This window comes from Phyllostomus hastatus, unplaced genomic scaffold (assembly GCF_019186645.2).
Source record: "Phyllostomus hastatus isolate PE091 unplaced genomic scaffold, TTU_PhHast_1.1 phas_scaffold_345, whole genome shotgun sequence".
NCBI classification, from domain to species: Eukaryota; Metazoa; Chordata; class Mammalia; order Chiroptera; family Phyllostomidae; genus Phyllostomus; species Phyllostomus hastatus.
In genome coordinates, this window is record NW_025334024.1 from 17399059 (window position 1) to 17420395 (window position 21337).

General features: G+C 59.4%; 3 protein-coding genes across 8 annotated transcripts in view; 1 reads left to right on the forward strand and 2 right to left on the reverse strand.

Annotated features, from left to right (window-relative positions):
- Positions 1 to 98: 98 nt before the first annotated feature.
- Positions 99 to 3121, forward strand: ACD (ACD shelterin complex subunit and telomerase recruitment factor). Of its 3 annotated transcripts, none has more exons than XM_045818857.1 (13): positions 99 to 213; positions 361 to 522; positions 602 to 738; positions 876 to 969; positions 1057 to 1133; positions 1261 to 1305; positions 1412 to 1446; positions 1604 to 1755; positions 1833 to 1929; positions 2012 to 2095; positions 2254 to 2636; positions 2770 to 2861; positions 2941 to 3121. In XM_045818857.1, exons 2-13 carry the CDS (start codon positions 424 to 426, stop codon positions 3017 to 3019), a joined length of 1374 nt encoding a protein of 457 aa, XP_045674813.1. In that variant the 5' UTR covers positions 99 to 213; positions 361 to 423; the 3' UTR covers positions 3020 to 3121. The 3 variants fall into 3 exon arrangements, with proteins under 3 accessions (XP_045674813.1, XP_045674815.1, XP_045674814.1); XM_045818859.1 differs by having other exon boundaries at positions 1833 to 1914; XM_045818858.1 differs by lacking the exon at positions 99 to 213 and adding an exon at positions 228 to 266.
- CARMIL2 (capping protein regulator and myosin 1 linker 2) lies at positions 3086 to 15142 on the reverse strand. 4 transcript variants are annotated; one of them, XM_045818855.1, is made up of 39 exons: positions 14940 to 15142; positions 14575 to 14669; positions 14434 to 14484; positions 14124 to 14186; positions 13909 to 14033; positions 13713 to 13804; positions 13437 to 13507; positions 13249 to 13322; positions 13030 to 13105; positions 12863 to 12951; positions 12675 to 12769; positions 12511 to 12597; positions 12310 to 12422; positions 12094 to 12171; positions 11880 to 11956; positions 11633 to 11737; positions 11424 to 11493; positions 11208 to 11289; positions 11013 to 11109; positions 10872 to 10929; positions 10561 to 10733; positions 10237 to 10399; positions 10049 to 10150; positions 8825 to 8953; positions 8628 to 8741; positions 8298 to 8410; positions 8124 to 8211; positions 7822 to 7974; positions 7638 to 7704; positions 6941 to 7170; positions 5965 to 6065; positions 5519 to 5882; positions 5314 to 5436; positions 4502 to 4538; positions 4257 to 4328; positions 3947 to 4162; positions 3761 to 3841; positions 3326 to 3403; positions 3086 to 3241 (listed from the first exon to the last, which is right to left on the reverse strand). In XM_045818855.1, the coding sequence occupies exons 1-39, from the start codon at positions 14977 to 14979 to the stop codon at positions 3132 to 3134; spliced, it is 4152 nt and encodes a 1383-aa protein (XP_045674811.1). In that variant the 5' UTR covers positions 14980 to 15142; the 3' UTR covers positions 3086 to 3131. The 4 variants fall into 4 exon arrangements, with proteins under 4 accessions (XP_045674811.1, XP_045674810.1, XP_045674809.1 ...); XM_045818854.1 differs by having other exon boundaries at positions 3761 to 3808; positions 8298 to 8458; XM_045818853.1 differs by having other exon boundaries at positions 8298 to 8458.
- Positions 15143 to 18888: 3746 nt separating this feature from the next.
- CTCF (CCCTC-binding factor) overlaps positions 18889 to 21337 on the reverse strand; it is a 43354-nt gene continuing 40905 nt past the window's right edge. Inside the window, exon 12 of the mRNA XM_045818644.1 lies at positions 18889 to 20379. Within this exon, the coding sequence (XP_045674600.1) occupies positions 20201 to 20379 (179 nt within the window). The 3' untranslated portion in view covers positions 18889 to 20200. The remainder of the gene's footprint in view (positions 20380 to 21337) is intronic.

Here is a 21337-nt window from a genome sequence, read left to right on the forward strand (position 1 = left end):
AAAAACGAGTTATAATAGTTGTTGAATCCTTCGGGGTCGCACGGCGTTGAAGTGGCCTTGAGTCAATTCGCTCGGACTACCCTAGGCCGCAGCCTCAGGCTCCAAATTCCTCCCTCTCCATCTGCGCCAGCCCTTGGCCCCTTCCTGTCTGGTGCCCAGGTATCTTTGATGAACGTCCAAAAGAGGCGCCGCTGTTTGGAGAGCTAAGAACAAGTAAGCCAGCATCCAGCTCAACCAACAGGAGGCTGCACACAAGTTACCAATCAGTACGCGCTCGCGAGCACGCGCCGGGACACACGGGGGCGGAGACTCGCCCTCAGGTCCCGCCCAGCAGTTATGCGCTTCCTCTTCCGACAACAGGCGGAGCCGCAGCGCCAGCGGGAAACCCGGGCGAGAGGTGTTCCTCTAAACTCAGCTGCGGGAATGGCAGGCTTGAGAAGCGTGGTCCTTCGGCCCTGGATTCGAGATCTGGTGCTGGGGTCAGAGAGACTCTCAAGTCCACGGGTGGGGCAGCTGCTCCAGGTGGGTACTGCCCACCCCCTCAGGGCCCGGAGACCAGGGTGGGACCCCAGGGTGGTGGGATTGAGGTCGCTGTCCTCAGGTGCTGCAGGAGGCCACAGCCCCTGGCCCGTCCCGTGCCCCTGACACCTCTGATGTTGGGGCCTTGCTGCTTGTGTCCGACGGGACCCACAGTGTCCGATGCCTGATGACGCAGGAAGTCCTGAACGCCTCGGACTGGTGAGAAAGGTGCCGCGGGGCGGTAGGCGATCTGAAGCCGGCCGGGAGCTCGAGGCTTGAGCCTGACGTGGGCGGGGCCCCAAGCGGGCGGGGCCGAGTTCCCGAGGTCTAGGCTGTCAGTTTCGTGCTCTCCGCAGGGAAGAGAAGGAATTTGGTTTCCGAGAGGCTGAAGGCCGACTGCTGCTGCTGCGAGACTGCGAGGTCCGAATCCAAGTGGCCGAGGGTGGCACGGTGAGTGGTCAGGCTGGCTTGGACGGGGTACTGGGCCTGAGTCTTTGTGAGAACCCCTGAGACCCAACCCTGAACTCACCCCTCCAGCCCACAGAGTTCTACCTCCAGGTGCATCGCTTCAGCCTAATGCCCACAGAGCAGCCCCGGGATTGGGTGACTAGTTGGTAAGTGATACCTCCACTCTCCAGCTGTTCTCTCCACCTGGGCCTGGCTGACATTGGCATAGGCCTTTTGGATGGGAGGGCTTGGACCCCAAGTAACATTGCGGGCTTATCACCATCTTTGTCCTAGCAACCAGGATCCAGATGTGCAGAGAAAGCTCAAAGACTGCCTGGAGTGAGTCTGGGGTTGGGCTCCCACCAGGTGTGCCTGGATCAGAGGTGGCAAATGCATTGACAGGCCTCAGGATTGTCCCTGAGGCCTGTCCCTTCTGTTTCCATAGGGAGCACCTTTCAGAGTCCACCTCCTCCAATGCAGGTACTTGTAGGGTTGACCCTAACTCTCTGTAGCCACCACCACCTATAGATGACTCTCCAGCTGTCACCTTCTGCTCCTTTAACAAGCCCCCTTCCCCACCCACCCTACCCTTCCTCCTCCTTGAGCTCCAGCCCGGCCTCTGCCCCTCTGACCCCAGGCCTTTCACTGTCCCAACTTCTGGATGAGGTGCAGGAGGAACAGGAGCATCAAGAGGCACTAGTGCGCCTGGCCGAGAGCTGTCTGATGCTGTCAGGCCCTTGCACAATGCCCCCACTCACCCGCTGGGCTGCCTCCAGCCACTTGGCCATGGTCAGTTTGGGGCTGCCCTTGGGAAATGTCAGGGCGAGGAGTTGGGCAAGGGCCAGGCTCACAGTTCACTTCCACAGGGAGAAGCTGTATACACTGTCCCCAGCCAATGGCTGCACATCTCTGAGAGTGACCAACGAATTCTGAACTCTCTAGGCCCAGGTCAGAGGACACAGAGTAAGGAGGACTGAAGAGCTGCAGAGGGGAATATCTGGGGGCCTGGTGCCTACAGTGCTAATAACCCTTTTCTGACCCCCAGGCCCTGAGCTGTCCCCACCAGACCTGGTCCTTCAGGACCTGTCGCTGACCCTGACCTCATCATCTTCCTCACTCAGTTCCTCAGGTACGGTGTTGCTAAAGCCACACTCACCCACTGCCCAGGTCATGCAGGATGCTATGAGAGGGACCAGCGTGGTCCCTGCAGGCCTGCCTAAGGTCACAGGCCACTCAGCTAGTCTGAACTGAGAGGGCTGTGCCCACAGTGAGTCCCCTCCTCCCCAGGAACCCCTGCCTTACCCAACCACGTGTCGTCAGAGGAAAGTGGTGCCAGTGTCAGCCTTATTCCTGCTCTGTCTTTGGCTGCTCCAGAAACAGGGCAGAAGGCCAGCTCCCAGCCCCCTCCAGCCATCTGCTCAGCCCCTCGCCCCCAACCCCCTAGTTCCCCACACCCAAGCCACGTATCCAACTCCCCACTCCTGAGTTGTACCGCAAGTCTGTCGCATCTTGGTCACACCCCCAGTCCACATGACCAGGCCCCATCCCGTGTGACCAGGCCCCAGAAGTCTAAACTAGAGTTCAAGGAGCTAGGGTTGCCTCCCAAGGACCAGCAGCATTCTCCAGGGAAAAGCACCACCGAGGGAGTCCTGGAGTCCAGTCCTGTCTGGGTGAGCATAGCCCTGTACAACTGGAGGGTAGGACAAGGTGGGCCTCGGACAGAGCTGGGAGGGGGGCTGGGGTAGGCTTGGAGGGGGTTAGGGGTCCTTGTTGGCCCCTCTGCAAATACTGCATCCTCTCCAGGGTCCCCCAAAGAAGCATCGAGATGGCTCCGCCTTCCAGTATGAATACGGCCCGCCCTGCACTTCCCTCTGTGCCCAGGTCCAGGCTGCCAGGTGAGTGCCTGGGGCAGCCCCGCTCTCTTGGTCACTAGTCCCAGTCTTCCTCGACCTACAGCTCTGGTTCTCTTCCCAGGCTCCCTTCGCAGTTCCTGGCCTGGGCCTTGCACTTTCTGATGGAGCCGCAGCCGGAATCCGAGCACACCCAGGTGTGAGGGACCACGTGGGAGATTGTGGTCCGTGCCCGGGGATGGACAAACAGCACTTCACACTCTGCTTCCTTGACTTTTTTAATAAAATAATCTCATGCGGCAAGAAAGGAGAAGGTCAGGGGTTGGGGCCGCCTCTTTGGTCTGTGACTGGGGAGGGTGGGCTCTGCACTGGGCTGGTGGGCTCTGTGTACTGTGGGAGCGGGGGCTCGGCTCCGGGGCCAGGTCCTGCGGGAGGAGAGGGAGAGAGAGGAAGGTCGGAACTGGGCTGACTGGTGCCGCGCCCACACAGCCGGCCCAGCCCCCTCTTACCTAGGCTTGGCGATGGGGGTGCCTCAAGCTTTGGCCTTCTCTTGAGGACGGGGGAGCGCTGCAGCCGTAAGGGCCGTTCTGGGGACACAGAGAGGCATGGGGTGGGTCATTAAGGTCTTGTCGCCGGTTCCCAACCCTGTCCCCAGTGTGTGTTGGCGCACACATGCACATTCGCATGCACACATTGACACACCGTGCATGCTTTCAGAGCCTCCCCCTTCCCACCCTGGGTCCTCCCACCCCAGCAGAGGTCGCTCTTCCGGCGCTGGAACTGGGCTGGTCAGAAGGGCTGTCGGACCCTTGCTCCTGGCTCCCCGGTGTCTCACCTCTCGCACTACCAGCAGCCCCTCCAAGGTCCAGATTCATGAAAGGAGACTTGGAGTCCCCCTTCCCCTCCCCCCGCACTCAAGCAAGCGTGGCAGTGCCTCCCCTCACCGACAGGGGCCCGGAGCTGGTCCTCGTGCACAGACGCTGCCCGTCGGCCTGGTGAGAGAGGCCTCGGCCTCAGCCGGCCATCTGGGGGAGGCCGTGGTATCAGGGTATGGTCCCTACTCCAGCCCTTGCCTCCCACCTTCAGGGTCCCCAGCCCGTATTGGGGTGGGGGCTAGGCTGCCCATTTACCTTCATTTCTGGGGCCCAGGCAAGGATCCTCTGGGAGGCCCAGACTGTCTGGGGATGGGCTGGCTTTTCGGGGGCTGGGACAAGGGGAAGGAGGTCCCGGACCATCCTGTTGGCCCCAACCACGGCTCCTGAGCTCTGCGTTCAGCTGCTGCCCCAGCGTCTTCCAGGTGGAGGACTCGGGCCCCTGGCCCCCTGACCCAGGCCTGCATGAGGGGTCTGTAAGGAGAAGGGTGTCAGCCAATACCGGGGCCAGGCATCGGGAGTGAGCTTGACCTGCGTGGCCCCCGACACCACGGTGGCCCCCACTCACCTGCAGACACAGAGTGGGTGCGGGACTTGATGGAGATGGGAGGGGTCTCCGAGGAACTGTCCATAATGTCACCTGCAAGTGGGACTCGGGGCTCAGGCACCAGGCCGTGGGGGTGAGGGGAAGAAAGACCTGGCTTCCCCCCTCATCCCCCAGGACAGCAAGTGCCTTGGGGACTTATCACGGAGATCATCCCCTGCCCCCTCTCCGCCAAAAAATGTACCTCCCTGGCCCAGGTTCCCACTTACCATCGGAGCCAGCCTTCTTGATCTCTCCATCTTTGCTCTGTGGGAAACAGGGAAGTGAAACTCAGCACCGAAGTGATTCTCAGCACTGAACCACCCTCGGCCCAGGCTCATTCTTTTGTTCTTGTCGCTGAATGGGCTGGGCAACAATGTGGCAAACCCAGTCCTGGCCTTAGAGCTCAGAGTCAGTCGGGGATGGTGGACAGTGAGCACAGACATCCGTATGCACGCAGAGACACATAGACAACGTGATGTCTTCATTTTCTGATTCACTTTACTGTGGCGACTAGAGCGGCATTAGCAGGAGAGCCGTGGAAGAGAGCAAAACGCAGGGATGGACGCGGAGGAGCCTGGTGTAACCCGTGGGTGGTGGTGAGGGGCTGGAAGCAGGTCAGGGACGTGCTCCACACGGCACGTGAGCAGAGGCTCTGCAGCGCAACCAGGGTTTGGGAGCAGTGAGGTGAGGGCCGAGAGCAGGCCTGAGACCCCACAGGGCCTGGGCAGGGTGAGGAGTGGAGGCAGTGGCTGCAGAGGAAGCCCCTGGGCGACTTGCTGTTTCAAATGTGGGTAACAAGGTCAGACTCTGTTAGATCTGCAGAGAAAGGACCGTCACGGCTCCAAGGTGGAGATGTCAGTGGCCTGGGCCAGGGTAGGAGCCCAGAGGGAAACACAGTTGGATCTGGTCACTATTTGGAGGCAGAGGGGGTGGAACTGGCAGACCCGTGAGTCTTCCGGTCACAAATGTCACCCACAGACTGCTACAAGCCACCTGTCACCTGCCCCTTCACTCCGTACTCGTGTCCCTCCCAACTCACTTGTTTCCTCCTGCCTTCAGCGCTCCCACTGCCTCTGCTCATGCCAATCCTCTGCAGCATCACTTGTACCCGCTGCTCAAAGGACGGGGCCAGTTCTGTGTCTCCTCGCTCCAGGGGCCGCCTCTGGGGACAGAGATGCTGGAGTGGGGCCACAGCCCAGCGCCCTCGGTTCCAGCAGAGCCCTAGCCCCGCCACCGGGCCTCACCTTGTCAGGCCTGGCGCCCAGCGCCGCCTCTTCCTCCTCGGCAGGCAGCAGGATCATCGAGTAGGCCTTGCTCTCCCGCGTGTAGCGCGGCCGGCTCCTGCGGGCAGCCTCGGGGCTGCCGATGCCCCCCTCAGCCCCACCAGGCTCCTCCCCACGGCCAGGACGGGCCGGGGGCCGCAGCAGGTCCCCAAGGGTGGTTTTCCGGGTGCGGGGAGCTGCCCCAGGGCTGGTCTCAAGATCAGGCCGCGGCCCCCGCGTTGAACGAGGCTTCTTGAAGGCAAAGAGGGTGCCCAGCTTCTTACGTAGTGTACGGGGGACAGGGGTGGCGCTGCCCTCGGTGGCTGGGTCCTCCTCGGGGGCCCAGCTGTGGGGACAGTCAGTAGTAAGCAGGAAGGCCCATGGAGCAGCCCACCCTCTCCCACCACCTGCGACTGCCCCTCACTCACAGGCGATCCTGCTGGATCAGTTTTTTGGAGAAGAATTCCTCCACGCCCTCATCCACACGGGCACTGAGCCCATTCCCTTCCTGTGGCAAGGCTGGGGGAACCTGGTGGACACCAGCCGGTCAGGGGTCAGGGTGAGTGCAACTGTGCCTTTTCCCCACCTCCCTTGTCCAGCAGTCCGCCTCCGGCACCTCCAGGACCTGGGAGCCGGGGTGACTCTAGGGGGCCACTGACACACAAGGTCTCCCTCTGCCCAGCTAGTGGGCAAAGCTACTGGTTTCACATAACCCCTCCTCACCCACAGTTGGTTTTGGACACAAACCCAGCCCACACCCATGCTTGTCCCGAGGAGTCTCCTACACATCCTGAGCTACCTGGTCGGTCACCAGCGGGCTAGAGCCCACGCACCCCCTGGGTCACACATTCTCACCTGCCACCCCTCTGCTCCAAACAGTTTCCTGCAGCATCTCCCACCCCCAGCTCCACCCCACCAGGCCTGCTGCCGCCCCGCACGGCCTGCTGCGTCAGACCCTCTTTGGGGGCCTTAAGCCAGCTTCCCCTCCCCTTCCGCGTGTGCCCACTACCCGGCCAGCCCCTGGTGCACACATACGCCTGCCCACACAGACACTGGCCAGATGTGCAGTAGACACGGGACTGTCCCTGCAGTCCGGGAGTCCAGTGTCTTTCAGTAACCCTGGGTGATGCTGGATAAGACAGCCGCTCTCTTATCCATCTACCCACGTAGTGTGCCAACCTGAGGCAGAGTTCTACACCCAGGTGCACCCTTAAGAAAGCCCACCACTCACGACCCCGCACGGAAATGGCCTGAGGTGAGGGGTGGCCAGGAAGAAGGCAGGACGTGGCCACACAACCTTGTGATCTTGAGCTCCCCACAACCCACCTCCCTGCCCCGCCATTATCTGTGAGGCCACCTGCGACCCCCAATTCTACCACTCTGGAATGGGGGGAGGGCGCTCACCTGGGGGCCCCCAGGCGGCGGGCGGTGGTGGTGCTGACGCCGGGGCCGTGGCCGGGCCCTGGTTGGATGGCGCAGAGGCTGCCCGGAGGGTGGCAGGTCCATGCGAGGCAGCGGGCCGGCCGGGGACCCGGGAGCGGCGGGGCTCGGAGAGCCGCGTGCAGATGGGTCCGCCTGCGGCTCCGCATCCTCTCCAGGAGCCGCCAGCTCGGGCTCCGGTTCCTCAGCAGCACCTGAGGGGAGAGCACCAGAAGAGCACAGAGAGCAGAGCCTGGGGAGGTGGCAGTGGCGGCGCTAGGGCGGCAGGGGACCCGCCCAGGGCGCTGGGAGGGGCCCAGCAACGCGGCCCGCTCCCCTCCCCCCGCCAGCCCCTCCCCCACCGCCGCTGTCCGTGGTGCTGAGCGCGGCCCCGAGCGGCGCGCGCCACTGCCACCAAGCATGCGCGTCCTGGGGGTAGACTTGGGGTTGGGGGGGGGCGCGAGTGGAGACGGTGTCCCGGCTCTGGTATGCCCAGGTTTCGCTTCATGCTGACTGACCACAGCGGACCCCACTCTTGCTGGATGCACGGGGTCCTTGCCCAGTCCAGGAAAGGGTCAGGGAGTTTCCGGGACAACAGGGCTGAATGAATGTGGCCAGGTGGCCAAGTCTAATGGAGCTTCAGCCCAACTCAGTAACTCCTGCCTCCCAGGCCCTGACTTACTGTGAGTGGAGGGGACCGGGTAAAGGCAGTGGTTGGACGCAGGCCACTTCTGTGGAGGACTGTCATCCTGTTGGGGAGGGCACGAACTAGGCCTGGGGCGAGGGAGCTGCTTCCCCACTTTCCACACCCCAGAAGGAGATGAGAAGATCTAGGGTTCCAGGCCCAGAGTTCTGGCACCACCTACCTTCTGCTTCTCTTCATCCTCCTTCTCCTTGTCCTCCCCAGGGAAGAAAAGGCCTTCCAGTTCCCCAGGACCAAAGTGGGGGGGCTGGCCTTCTTCCAGGGCCGGTATGGCAGAGGGCATTGCCATTGTTGTCTGCTGAGCCAGACTCTCTACCTGCAACACCAGCCACTCTTAAGATGGGCAGGTAGGGCCCCAGTCACAGTTCCATCAGTGCTAAGGGAACCCTAAAATATCCCTACGCAGGAGATAATGTGGAACCCCTGCAAGGCAGTGGCCAGGTGGCTGTGCGTGTGTGCCCTCACCAGCCGATCCAGGGCTGCACTCAGACCCACTAGCGCTTGAGCCACAATGCTCTCTGCCAAGGACCCTGTCACCGACAGCCGCATGTCCCTGAGGGCAAGAAAGGGTAGGGGTTAGTGTTCCGTCTCTCTGCCCTGCCCTGCCCAGCCCGGCCCAGCTCTCCCCGTCCAGCCTACCTGAGCCTAGTGAAGGCATCTTGTAGCAGGTGCTCTGGGAGCAGCTCTGGGAGGCCCCTTGAGCCCGCCAGGACACCCTCTAGCTTCTCCCTCCACCTGGGCTCCTGCAGTATCTGTGGGCAGAGGCTCCTTGTTGTGTCCAGTGTGGCCTGAGTGAAGTCCTGGGCAAAGGCCAGAGCATGGTGAGGCTGCGGCCAGGGCCCAGACGGAACAGCTGGAGGCTCTGACCTCCACGGAATATTGACTCAGGGGATATCACAGTCAGGCCTATAGGACGGGGTCAAGCCTGCATAAGGAACAAGTGGGGCAGGAACAAGGAGACCATCTCACCTGAATGTCCTGGCGGCAGACCTCACCCACCTGCCCCAGGAGGCCCTCCAGCTTCTGCCGTAGCTGCCATTGATGGCTTGGCGAGCTTCCCGCCTCATATAGAATGGGGAGAATCTGGAAGCCAAGGAGGAACAGGAGTTGCAATGTGACGCCTCACTAGGAGGGGAAGGGTCCTCATGGCAGGAGGCTTTGCTCACGCTGAGAGAGAAGTTCGCATTTTGGATGGCGTCCTCGGCCTGGTGCACAGCAGCGTCGCCCTGGGGCCCGGCCCCGCAGCCCAGCAGCTCCACGTGCTCCTGCACTGCCTGGCACAGCTCGTTCACTTCCTGAGAGACATCGGGAATCGGTCCCAGTCCGTCTCCCCAGGGTCTCCCAGACCCCGACTACCTCCTTCCCAGGGTCTCCGCCAGGGTGCGGGGTCCTGAGGCCAGTACCGTCAGGCCAGCCTATCTGTTCAAGGAGAAAGAGCAGCGTCTCCTTTGGTTCCCTGCAGGGACTCTGCATATACTTCCCAAGTGCACAGAATAGGAAAGAAAGGAACTGTCAGTCCTGCCTACGTTTTAGAAGCTCTGTTTGTTCACCATCCACCTGGAGGATAGACTGAGAGGCGGGGAGAAGTGGGAGTGAGGCTCTAACATGGCCAGGAGCCTGGTGCAACCCTCTGTCCACAGCACCTGGTGGGCGTGGGCACCAGTGAGGCTGGGCCGCAGGGCAGAGAGAAGAGTTCATGGGAGCCCTGGCTGGTGTGGCTCAGTGGATTGAGCGAGGGCTGCGAACCAAAGGGTCACCCAGTCAGGGCACATGCCTGGGTTGCAGGCCAGGTCCCCAGTATGGGGCACGTGAGAGGAAACCACACATTGATACTTCTCTCCTTCTCTTTCCCCCTCTCTAAAAATGAATAAAATCTTAAAAAAAAAAAGTTTGTGGGAGACAATGAGATCACTTGAAGATGTACAGAATGTGGAGCCCTGCAGGGTGTCTGGGTCTGGATGCCTGGGCTCTGGAGCAGGGAGAGAAGTGGGGTTTAGGAATAAGAGGTGGGGAAGGTTTCTCACAAAGACAAGGTAGTGGAGGGAAATGAAGCCACGACAGAGGTCAGTGTAGAGGGGAGGGGAGCCCTGTGAATGGGAAACTACAAGAGAGGCGGGGTCAGGGGAGATGTTTAAATGCCTCCTGTCTTTAACAGGAGAGCCTATTTAAGTGCTTTAAAAAGGCAGCCAGTGGTGGCGTTTGGGGGAGCTACTTCAGAAGCAGTTGGGTCCTCTCCACACGGAGGAGAGAGTGTCGTCTGGCACAGCGGGGTTTAGGCTTCCTGGCCCTGGAAAGTCAAACCTTCAGACTCATGGAGGCTCCCAGGTGCCACAGCTCCCCCCATCCCTGTATCTTCTGTTTGTACTCAGGGTCAGGGAGGGGCCGCTGACCTGCTCAGAGGGGCTGCAGACCAGACCCAGTGGCTGCTGGTAGGAGGGGCTGGCAGGAGAGTCGTGGTCTGTGTGGTTGTTCCTCAAGAGACAGGCTTGGATCTGGGGACAAGGGGTAGGGGTAGGTGCTGGGGAGCAGGGCCACCGCACAGGGCAGAGCAGCGAAGGGACCCCCCACACACACACACCTGATGTACTGCACGTGCTGTCAGTTCCGGGCGGCTGCGCTGCGCCTGGGCCACATCGGACAGTGGCAGAGGCATGGCCTTCAGGCTTCGGTTCTGCTCCAGGGCCTGCGCCACGTCCAGCAGGCCCAGAGCAGACGTGTGATTACGGTCCCAGACTACAGACCTGGGCCGGGAGGAGCTTCAGTTGGGGGCGGAGCTCTGCCAGGCCGCACCCAACCCGAAAGCCTTGCCCACCCACCTCCAGTCAGCCCCACCCCTCAGCCCTGCGAGCCTCTCCACACCACGCCCTCCTCCCCGGAGGTCCCACCCCCAGACCCCGCCCACCGGAGTCTGGTGTTAACCCGAAGCGCCTTGGCCAGCATCTTGGCACCCGTGTCCCCCATGGCGTTGCCGCTGACATCCAGAGCTGTCAGGTTAGGATTGGTGGCCAGAGCCCGAAGCAGGACGCTGGCTCCCAGCTTCAGCCGCGACTCAGCCACAGACAGAGACTGCAGAGGCTGGGGTGAAGAGAAAGCCATCTGTGGCTGGAGCCTGGAGTCAGCAAGGAGGGCCAGGTCGCAGGGTCTGAGGGAGCAGGAGTCAGAGGGGCCACAGGGGCCCGCTGACTGAGGATCCCGCGTGGCCCGTGAACTCACACAGTCGTCATCCTGCATGAGCTGGACAATCCGGTGCAGCACGTCGTCCAGGGTCTCCCTGTGGGCACGGGCCGTGGTTGGGGGAGAAGCCCGGATAGGGGGGTGCTGTCTGGGAGGCCCGGGAGTGGGATGGGGGCTTACTTGCACCGAACGTTGAAGTTCCTTCCAAGCGCCACATGCCTCAGGGACCGACTCCTCCCGATGGCCAGCACCAGAGTCACCATGTCAGAGCCGAAGCCTGGGGGCGGTTGGGGTCACGCACGGGCGAGGCTGCAGGGCTGGGGCTGGAGTGGGACCTGGGTGGGGCGGGGAGGACGGGTTTCGGGGCGGCCTCACCGTTGTCTGACAGATCCAGGGAGCTCACCGCGCCAGCATCGCACACTAAGTCCTGTATCACCTGAGCGCCCGCAGAGCGCAGCTGAAGGTGGAAGGCGGGGCGTGCTCAGGCCAGCAGGCCGCAGGTGGGGAGGATCTGGCAGCCGCGGCCCGCGCCCCCCGCAGCCCCACTCGCTGTGTGCGGGCACACTGCTCACGTCGGGGCTCTGCGCTCACCTCACAGGCGCTGAGGTCCAGGTGCAGGTCGCTTATGTGCGTGTTGAGCGCTAGACCTTCCAAAAGGGCCCTGGGAGGGGATGTCACGGGAGGTGAGGGGAGATGGGAAAGGGGGCCCCAGGGCGCGAATACCAAGGAGGAAGGGCCCGGATGCCGGGCTGGGGGGTGGCCGCACAGGCGGGGGCGTAGCCATGGGCAACGACACTCACCTGAGCGCGTCCGGGGGCAGCTTGCAGCCCGCCAGGCTCAGGTGCCGGAGCGTCCCGGCGCGGCTGAGGAAGAGTTGCAGCGCGGCGGGCGCAGCCCGGGACTTCCTGGGGCGGGGGAGCCGGAGGAGTGGGCTTCGGGGCGCCCGGAGTTAGCTCCGGGCAATGCCTCCTCCCCCCGGCCCCCGGCCCCCGGCCCCCGGCCCCTGACGCCCGCGGCCGCGCACCCGCACCAGGCCCGCCCCCTTACGTGCGGGAGAAGACGTTCCTCGAGGCGTCGAGGTGGGTGAGGCTGGCGCAGCAGCCGCGGGACAGGGCGGCGAAGAGCTGCAGGAAGAGGGTGTGGGCTGCACCGGCCGGAGGACTGCGCCCACGCCGCCAGCCTGGCCCTCCAGTCCACCCTCGGGCCGCAGGCCGGGCCACCAGCCCTACCGATCACCCCCCACCCCCTGACCACCCCTCACAGTGTCCAGGGCGGTGTCGGTGCCTGCGAGATTCAGGAAGGTCAGAACGTTAGGGCGGCTCAGGAAACTGTAGAGTCCCTGGTGGCGGGATGGGATGGGAGAGAGGGAAGGGGGATGGGAGAGAGGGAAGGAGTCAGGGGTCGCCTCACCAGGAACTTCCTGAGACCCCACTGACGGCAGTGCCGCCAATCACTGCCCCTAAAGACAGACACTCACCCCGTTATCCTCCGAGGCCCCCAGTGCCCCCGGGTTCCCGGACAGATCCAGGTGGGTCAGGGCAGAGTCAAAGGCCGCATTGGAAGCCAGGGCCCGGCCTAGAGCCTTCATTCCTGGTGGAGGGGGCAGTGCGGCTGGGCGATCCCGCAGACCCACCTCCGGGCTCGCTGCCGACCCTACCCCCTTCTGGGCTCCCCCTACCTCGAGGCGTCAACCCTGTCTGTGCCAGGCTGAGTCTCCTCAGGGCTCCAGGCCGACGTTCTAGGTGTCTGCTGAGCGCAGCCACGCCTGGGGATGGGGGCAAACCTCGTGGGTCTCGCTTTCTCCCGCACCAACCCCAGGCGCTTCCCCAGGCTCAGCCATACCTCGGTCATCCAGCAGGTTCCCCGCCAGGCTGAGCTCCTGAAGCCCAGAGCTCCCGTTCCCTGCCAGCGCCTGAGCCAGTCGCCTCACAAACTCTCTGGGGACCAGACCCCAGGGGTGAGACTCTGACCCTGGATCCCCAACTCCTCCCCATCCCGACTGCCCTCCCTGCCCCCCTGCCCCGCCATACCCCCTCAGGCCACAGGTCTCCAGCACCAGCTCCTCCAGGTGAGACGACTGACTCATCATGTGCAGAATCTGTTCCAAGACCTCAAGGCTCTGAGAACAGAGTGGGGGCTCAGTGGGCTGCACCCTGGTCCCCACACCCCTGACACCTCCCTGCGCCTGCACTCTCACCAGCTTCATGTCCACGCAGGAGAGACACCGGAACCACAGGTTGTAGGACAGGGCAGCCACACTCAGCGCCAGGTCCCTGGGTGGGCGAAGGGGCAGGGGCAGAGCTCAGGGTCCTTTGGCCAGATCCTGGGCCCAGCGTCCCCCTCTGGAGAGAGGCTGAGGCCCGGGAATGTGGGGTGTGGAATCTTCCTCCCTTCCCAGTCCTGGCAGGCCACGCACCGACTGCCCAGATGGCTGAAGTCTCCCAGGCTGAAATGGCGGCAGCCCTGACGGTGGTAGACAGTGTCCACGTCCTGGACAAGAAGAAAGTGTCTCCCACTAGCTTGGGGCACAAGGAGCAGGGAGGGACTCAATGCACACAGGGATCGGATGTCTTCAGAGCCCCCCAGAGAGGGCCCTACCCTCACCCACTGAATCTCCTCTCGGAAAGGGAAGCCATTGTAGTCACACAGAGCCTCGTATGTCTCCGAGAAGCCACCTGGGGAGGTGCCAAGGGTACGACAGGGTGGGGTGGGGGGAGGAGAGAGACAAAAGGTCAGAGATGTGTGAAGATCAGACCCAAGCTGGGTGGTGGCTGCACTTCGAATGGCTCTGTTCGGGTTGGGACACCTTCAAGTCCAGGGGTCTGGGGCTGCAGGGAGGGGGCAGCAGGGAGCCCCGTGTGGCCCTGCCCAGGCCCTTACCACAGGGGCTACTGGGTGCAGTGGTCTCAGAGGGGCTGCTTCTCTCTAGACGAACCAGCATGGAGGGGGGCGTGGGCCTCCGGAATAGCTTCCTGAGGAGGGAATAAAGGAGAAGGGGAAAGGGACTTCTAGCCTCTGGGATGTGGAGCAGCCCACTTGTGTCTCCAGCCCCAGGCAGTTAGCTGCTGGGCCTCACCCAAGGGCAGAGCGAGGGAAGACCTTCTTGATGGCCGCAGCGACGTGCTGGGCCAGCTGTTCCAAGGCTGCCACACCGGGAAACTCCAGGACCAGCTCTGGCAGGGACTCCAGCTCAAACGTGACCTGGGAGGGCAGGCGGCTGGGCTGGGCTCCGTGTGGGGAGGCGGGAGAGGGGAGGGGAAGGCAGGCCCTAGCCAGTACTCAGGGTCTCACCTGAGGGGGCGTCTCCTGCAGTGCCATGGCCTGGACCTCCAGGTAGCTGAACGTGCAGTCCACCTGTGGAGTGCCTGGATTAGCCTGGCCCGAGGGCTGAGCCCCACCCTCCTGGGAGCCCAGTCCCTTGTGCAGCCTAGAGCTCAGAGCTGGGGGCGGCAGGGGGTTGGGGGCTAGACTCCAGTCCTGCCTGCTCTTGGGAGGGCAGGGCCCGTAAGGACAAGATGAACACGCTACAGATGCAGTCCTCTGGTCAAGGAGGCTGCTGGAGGGCAAGATGGGTGTGGGCCAGGCCCCGAGACCGACTCACCCTCAGTGGGAGGCAGGTGTGGAGCAGGTAGGCTCTCCAGCGAAGTAGTGCCTGGGGGGAGAGAGTGTCTGACACCCTGGGCAGGGCAAGGGGCTCCTTCTGCTGGCCCAGCGTCCTCCCAGGCCCTGCCCCCTGCCATACCAGGACGTGACCTTGCTCAGCACCCTCCCGCTCGGGGAGCCAGGTTTTCAGCAGCACTTCTGCCTCCTTGGGCCACAGGAACCTGGTGATCTCGCCTGTGAAAGGGCAGCCCGCTGGATGACTTTGGTCCTCCCACGGAGGTCAATTCATGACCTGTCAATTCATGGTCTGACTGTTCCAGGCTAAGGGCCTGGGCTCATCTGTGGACTAGCAAGGAAGGAGTGGAGTAGATTTCGGGGCAGCAAGCCCTCTGAAGGAGCAGAGAGAAACGCTCGCCCGGCATCCCCAGGGCACCGGGTCGGCCTCTGGTTTGGCGGCTGCGCTGCTTCTTCCCAGCCAAATAGGCAAGAAGGGCCAGAGCTTACCTTGCAGCTCACAGGATATGCCGTCGGGGGTCTGGGCCATGGGGCCGGGCCAGGAGGCCGGGGCGGCCCAAGGAGCTCCGATGAGAAACTAACTGGCGGGCGCGCACAGGAAGCCTGGGGCCCCGGCCCTCAGTGCAGCCACCTGCTCCTCCTGCAGCGGAAGGTGCGCGCTGCTTCCTGCCAGGCCGCCCCCGGCCCGGCTCCTCCCCGCCCTGGCCTCCGCGGGCCTGGAGATGCCGGCCGGGTACAGGGTGTGGGAGGAGGGCAGAGCCCTAGCTGCCCGTCTACTCTATCGCGCAGGAAATACCCCGTCAGGCCAGGTGTGGCTAGGAGGGTCGCGCGTGTCGTAGCCTCTTTCGGTTCTTAGCCCCCTACTTTTACCCCATAGCGCAGTCCCTGCCGCGAGCGCCAGGGGGTGCTGCCCGCTCGGTGATTCCCTCTGAGGCCCACCTCAGTTTGTACCCTCCAAAGCCCAGCTGGGGAGGTGGACCCTGGGCAGTGGGGGGAAGGAAGGGGTGTCTGTTCAGCAGGAGGGTGGGATCTTTTCCAACACCCAGGTCCTAACCTGGAGGACCTAATCTATCGCTTCTAACAAGGAGACCATGACTCCATTGGGCATCCAGGAACTGTTAAAAGGGTGGAAAAAAATCTAGACGGGCCCAGATGCCCTTTTCTGGGGCAGAGGTTTCTTAGCTTTCATCAGGTTCCGGCTGAGTCAAGGCCAGAAGGTGAGGATGTGTGCCTGGGGGGTGGGGGCAGCCTCCGGGTAAAGCGTGAACCCCACACACTTCAGGGAGGATGGAGTGACTGACTCATGCACGAAGGCCAGGTATATGAGTCCTCTGGGTAGTGTGCGTTCTCCCTGACCTGGAGTCTGGGGAGAGGGAGCCACTAGGAGAGGGAGGTTTCTATCTTCAGGGCTGGGGGGGGGGGGTCAGAAGGTCATAGCTCAGGGGCCTGAGAAGCACGCTGCCTTATAAAAGACCAGGGACCTAGACTCTGGAAGGTTCACAGAAGGGGATTACATTTTTTTCCCCATCCGTTACTATATAATTCAACTCCACTTATGAGACAAGGAGCAGCCTCTGGCCTTCCCAGAGCTCAGCCGGCAGAGGTGAAATAACCCTGAGTAGGTGGGAGATACTCGGCCGAATGCCTTGGTTTCTTTCCTGTCTCCAGCTACCCCTCTGCGCCCTGGGGCTCAGAGCCAGTGGGAGCACCCTCTCGTCTCCCTTTGCTGAGGTCCACCAAGGAAGAGGACAAAGCGGAAAGTAGAAACTGAATCTTAACAACTTGGGGGCAGCCATCTCCCCTAAGCAACAGGCCCAGATTGTGATAGTCGAGGGCTGACGGGAGGACATAAAACCACAAACTGCTTTTAGGGTGAGAACTCAATAGGTCTCACACACGATGGCCAAGTGGTCAAAAACGCAGATTCCAAAAGCAGCCTACCTGAATCGAACTCCCGACTCCACCTCTTTTCAGCTGTTTGACACTGAACAAGTTACTCAGCCTTTCTGGGCTTCCCCTTCCTGCTGCAGCTGGAGCTATTACTTACCTCAAAGTGAGGTAATAATGAGAAGTGCTCACCACAGGGCCTGGTGCTCACATTCGCCAAGTCCACCATGGCGACCCGAACCACAGAACCACAGAAAACCCGCCTCGCTGGGATCTTTCTGTTTAGAATGACGAGGATGGGAGAGAAGAAGGGAATGGCAGCCAAAGGGCTCGAGCTCTTTCTTCCCCAGGCTGAGGGACTCTCGAGGCCAGCGACCATACTGGTGGCATCAGTCCCTACTTCTACTGGATGCTCTGAAGGCAGGCAGGGGGCCCCCTGGGGGGAAACCGGGATCAGCATGCTCAGGACAGGGGTGCTGGACTAAGCCCCCCAACTGCTGGTGGGCAGGGTGGCAATGACAAACAGAACTGCTATCAAGATAGACCAAGTAAGCACATGGGACTCAACTCTAACAAGCAGTGAGGGGGGAGAGGCCTTCAGCGCGTTCAAACCCTTCCCTGTGCTCCAGACAGCCTGACAGCCCGTGGGCGCCCAGGAAACGCTGACAGCTCATGATGAGCGATAAGCCCCGCCCACTCCAGTAGCACAGGCTGAGCCCAGGCCAGGCTGCGTGTCCCAGGGCTGCCACAAGGCTCCCCCAGATGGTCTTAAAAGACTAAAATCCTGTTCCAAAGCAAGAGAGGGCTTGGCACTTGCTGAGCTGGGCCGCAGCGGACTGGCAGCGCACTCGGGGTGACTATTTCTCTACCGCAGTGCGCACTGCTGTTGAATGGTGGGGCGGACTGCTGCAGACAGGCGAGGTCACCTCCCCGTGAGGTCTCAGGTGTGCACCAATAGTGAGGACTGGCTTTTGCTGATTTTATTTTTTAAAGATTTTATCGAGTTGATTTTAAAGAGATGGGAGAATGAGAGGGAGAGGAACATCGGTGTGAGAAACATCTATCAGTTGCCTCTCACATACTCCCAACAGGACAAAATCCCCAACCCAGGCATGTGCCCTGACTGGCAATCAAAACGGTGACCTTTTTCCTTTGCGGGATGATGCCCCACCAACTCAGCCACACAGGTTGGGGCTGAAGGTTTTATTTTTAATGAAGTCACACAGGATTATCACAAGCTATGTAATGGGGGATTCCTTTTCAGCCTTAACTCCCATGAGCATGTCACTTTTCCTGCCCTCCAAAACAAATCCACGTTTAACCTTTCAAACGTTTGAGTGTATACACAGAGAAATGAAAAGCTCTGCTTAAGGTAAACATCTCGGTTCTGCAGAGATTTTCTACTGTAAAGACCTAGCAGTTGATAAGAGCTATGTACCCAGTAAGACAATTCTGGCAGGGGTACTCTGGTTCCTGGGGGGGGGGGGGGGTTGGCCCATGGATCGGATGGAGATCCAATGCTCTGCCTGCCTGGTTTAGCCTTGAGACCCCATGTTTTCCTGGAAACCTGGACAGCACAAGCCAGCCAAAGGCTACATACATATTGTCCTGTTACTTCCCACTGAAAACTGGTTTAGTTGGAATTCTGGTTAGAAACACCTAAAATTAGCCCTGGCTGGTGTGACTCAGTTGGTATCCTGTAACTGAAAGCTTGTGGGTTTGATGCCCAGTCAGGGAACATACACCCAGGTTGCCTGTTCAACCCCCCGTGGCCGCAGCCCCCTTCTGGGTGCACACAATCGCTGGTCCCGTAATGGGAGGCAAATCAATGGATGCTTCTCTCTCATCAGTTTCTCTCCCTTTCTTGCTCTTTAAAAAACAATGAAAAAAGTTCCTCCAGTGAGAATTTGGAAAAGCTAAGCAAAACAAAACCCGCCCCCCTAAAATTAGTGGCTGAGGCTTTTACCAAAATGGGTTGCCAAAGCAATCAGTCTAGAAATGGCCAGCAGCAGCACGATGATGCGGGCTCACTAATGTGTAAACTTCCTAACACAAACAAGTCCCTTTGAGTCCTGCTTCCTGTGGCGTTGACACGCAGCTGTGTTGCCCAGGAGTCTCTCCTGGTGGTCACCCGTGTCTCCCCTCTCAAATCAGTTTCCCTGGGCAGAGTTGGCCCAGCTTCTCTCTGTTCCCCTGCACTTGGCAGAGTCGGAGGTACTGATCCCAACCTTGTTCTGAGCTGAGATTCTGAAGACAGAGTGACCCATCAGTCCCTTCTACCTTAAGCTCTGGGCCCACTCCCTCTGCCATGGGGAATCCACTCCCTAGAGTGGACCATGGAGGCTGGCAGGTGTCCATCCACTCACACTCTTTGGGGGAGTTAAAGTTTACAGCAGAATGTACTCAGTATCCCATCATCCACCAAGGTCACCTCCCATCTGCTAGAGAAGTGGCCATACAGCCTGCCAGTGCCTCAGGCCTGTGCCACCTGAGGCCACACATGCAGGACTCCTCTGGGCACCTTATTAAGCAGGAACCATGCAAGACAGTATTTGGAGCACTTGTTAATCCGTTATGATTTATTAGCTGTACAGCAGTAGATCCTCCTCCCCAGCTTTCAATCCCGTTACATATTACAGGTCTCATGTTGGTGTCCTAAAATAATGAAAAATATCACACAGTACAGCTAAATACAAAATGCATCAACCTAGAGTCTGATAGCTAACTGATGGCTCTCTTAAAAGCAATACACAGAAGAGAAAAAGTGTTTGAAATCAACAAGACTGAGGCTCTCTAAAAAACACATTTTAAACATGTGACAGTTCATGTGCAAGAATCATTCTTTAGTTGGTTTTGCTTCACATTATTACTTTTGTTTTGAAGATCCAAAGTTTAAATTACTGACCTAGTGAAATTTTTTGGCCCAGCTTTTAAGGGCGGCTGTGACCCACTCATAATCACCCTTCTGCTTTAACAGAAGATTTATAAAACACAAAATTCAGCTACAAACAGAGCAAAGAAAATGTGGATGGGAAATCATAACCGAAAATTAATTGTGTAAGGCTCGAACGCTGGCTCCGGGGGCTGGAGGCCCTGAGCCCCAACGCGGGGCCCGTCTGCAGCGGCAGCCGTCTGGGCGCTGTCCCGCCTCATGATTGCGGTCCGAATCCTCAGCGTTTCACACTCGAGTCCGTCGGAACTTAATTTGCAAGTAATTAAAATGCTGGGTTTTCTTACACTGCACGTCTTTTCAACCTCTTAATTAATGGAAAAGATTAAAATGTAAAAAAAGTTATTTACAGGCTTGACCATACCAGAAGCTTCGCCAAGAAAAAGGCAAAGCCTTCGGGACAAAGCCGACCGTAGCATGCCTTATTGTCGGTGTGCGGCCGACTCCGAGCAAAGGGAGTCGGGGAAAAGCAAAAGCAAAAACCAGTTTAAAAGTCTACGCCCTTCCCAAGTCTGCATTTACAATTAAAAACTCTCCTGGGAAGAGGACCAGAGAAGTCTCGGAAACCCGGCGGCCATTTCTGGAGTGGTTTACCATCGCAAGAGAGAGGGTTCGATGTTGTCTCTGTCTCCATTTAGGAAAACCAGTTAGGCGTCAACACTGTCCTCAGCACTTCACAGTAAACCCTCAGGGACTCAGAACATTCCATGATTGGCTAACATCAAACTGCAAGTTCTAGTTAAATCACATTTTTCTAACATCATCTTTGAAGTTTTAGTTCTCAGTATGTTTGGTAAAATGGTGTAAAATGGTGCTTTTCCCAAAGCCAAAAGAAGAAAAAAGGGAGAAAAATTAAGATGCAGGCCGTTTAAACACAGCCCAGAGCAGTCCTGGTGACGACGTGGCCCCGCCATCACCGGTCCATCATGCTGAGGATCATCTCGGGGGTGAGGTCTCCGTTGGGGGCGTCTGTGGCGGCTGGCTGGGCCTCCTCTTCCTCCCCCTCCACGGGCTCTGCGTCTGGCTCTTTTTTGACTTCAACTATAATGTTCTCAATTGCACCTGTATTCTGGTCTTCAACCTGGATGATAGCTGTTGTGGCAAAAAAGAGCACAAACAAACAAACAAAAAAAAACCACAAACCAAAACAAAATAAAAAACAAACAAAACAAAAAATAAAACAAAACAAAACACACCATTAAAGCCCCCAATACTGCAAAGGTCTTTTCAGACTTAACACTAAATAGGTATTAACAATGCAGGAAAGAAAGCCTTAGTAATGGTATGCAGCAAGTCAAGAAAAGGCTTAACGATCTAAAATGTGGTCCTACATGAAGCCCGAACACTCTAGAAACTATCAAGGAACAAAATGCTGGCATTCGTCTCCATATGCCTCCCAAACGACACATTAAAAGGTCTTAGTTTTCCTTTGTCATAATTTGGCCTTTACAATAGTTTGAGACAGGCAACAGATGCGGACGACACATGACCAGGATCAGAGTGTGTGATGTAGGTGTTTTAGAGGTGACCCGCCCACAGCCAGACCTGATGTTTTTGATTCTGAAGCTCGTGCACACACCCAGGGCCTGCCCAGCAGTTAGTTCACTCAGGGGTGTGCATGTGAAATGCACCCAGGTCTACGGTCAACCACCCTGCTGTGGCACACACCTACACAAGAGGCTCAGGAAACACATTAAACAGGGGGATTAACCCTGTATTTGTCAAAACAAACTGCCAGCGTTCAGGAGACCTAGAGCAACATGCGCGGAGAACAGACACCTGAGTCCCCCGGAGCCTGCTGTCACAAGGGCGGGTCTAGTCCAGGGCTGCTGTGCACTGTCATATGCGGTATGAAGTGAAGGGTGGACACCTCCTGTGTCCTCTCATTAATTTGAAGGCCAGCAACTAAATCCACAGGCCTAGGTGTTGTAAGAGGAGGGGCAACCTCAGCACAGAAACTGCTCCCTCTCTACCCTTTAGAGTCTGGCTGTTTCACATTTATTGCCGCATCAATTCTGCCAACAGACTGTGTCTTCGGTTGGTTTGTAAA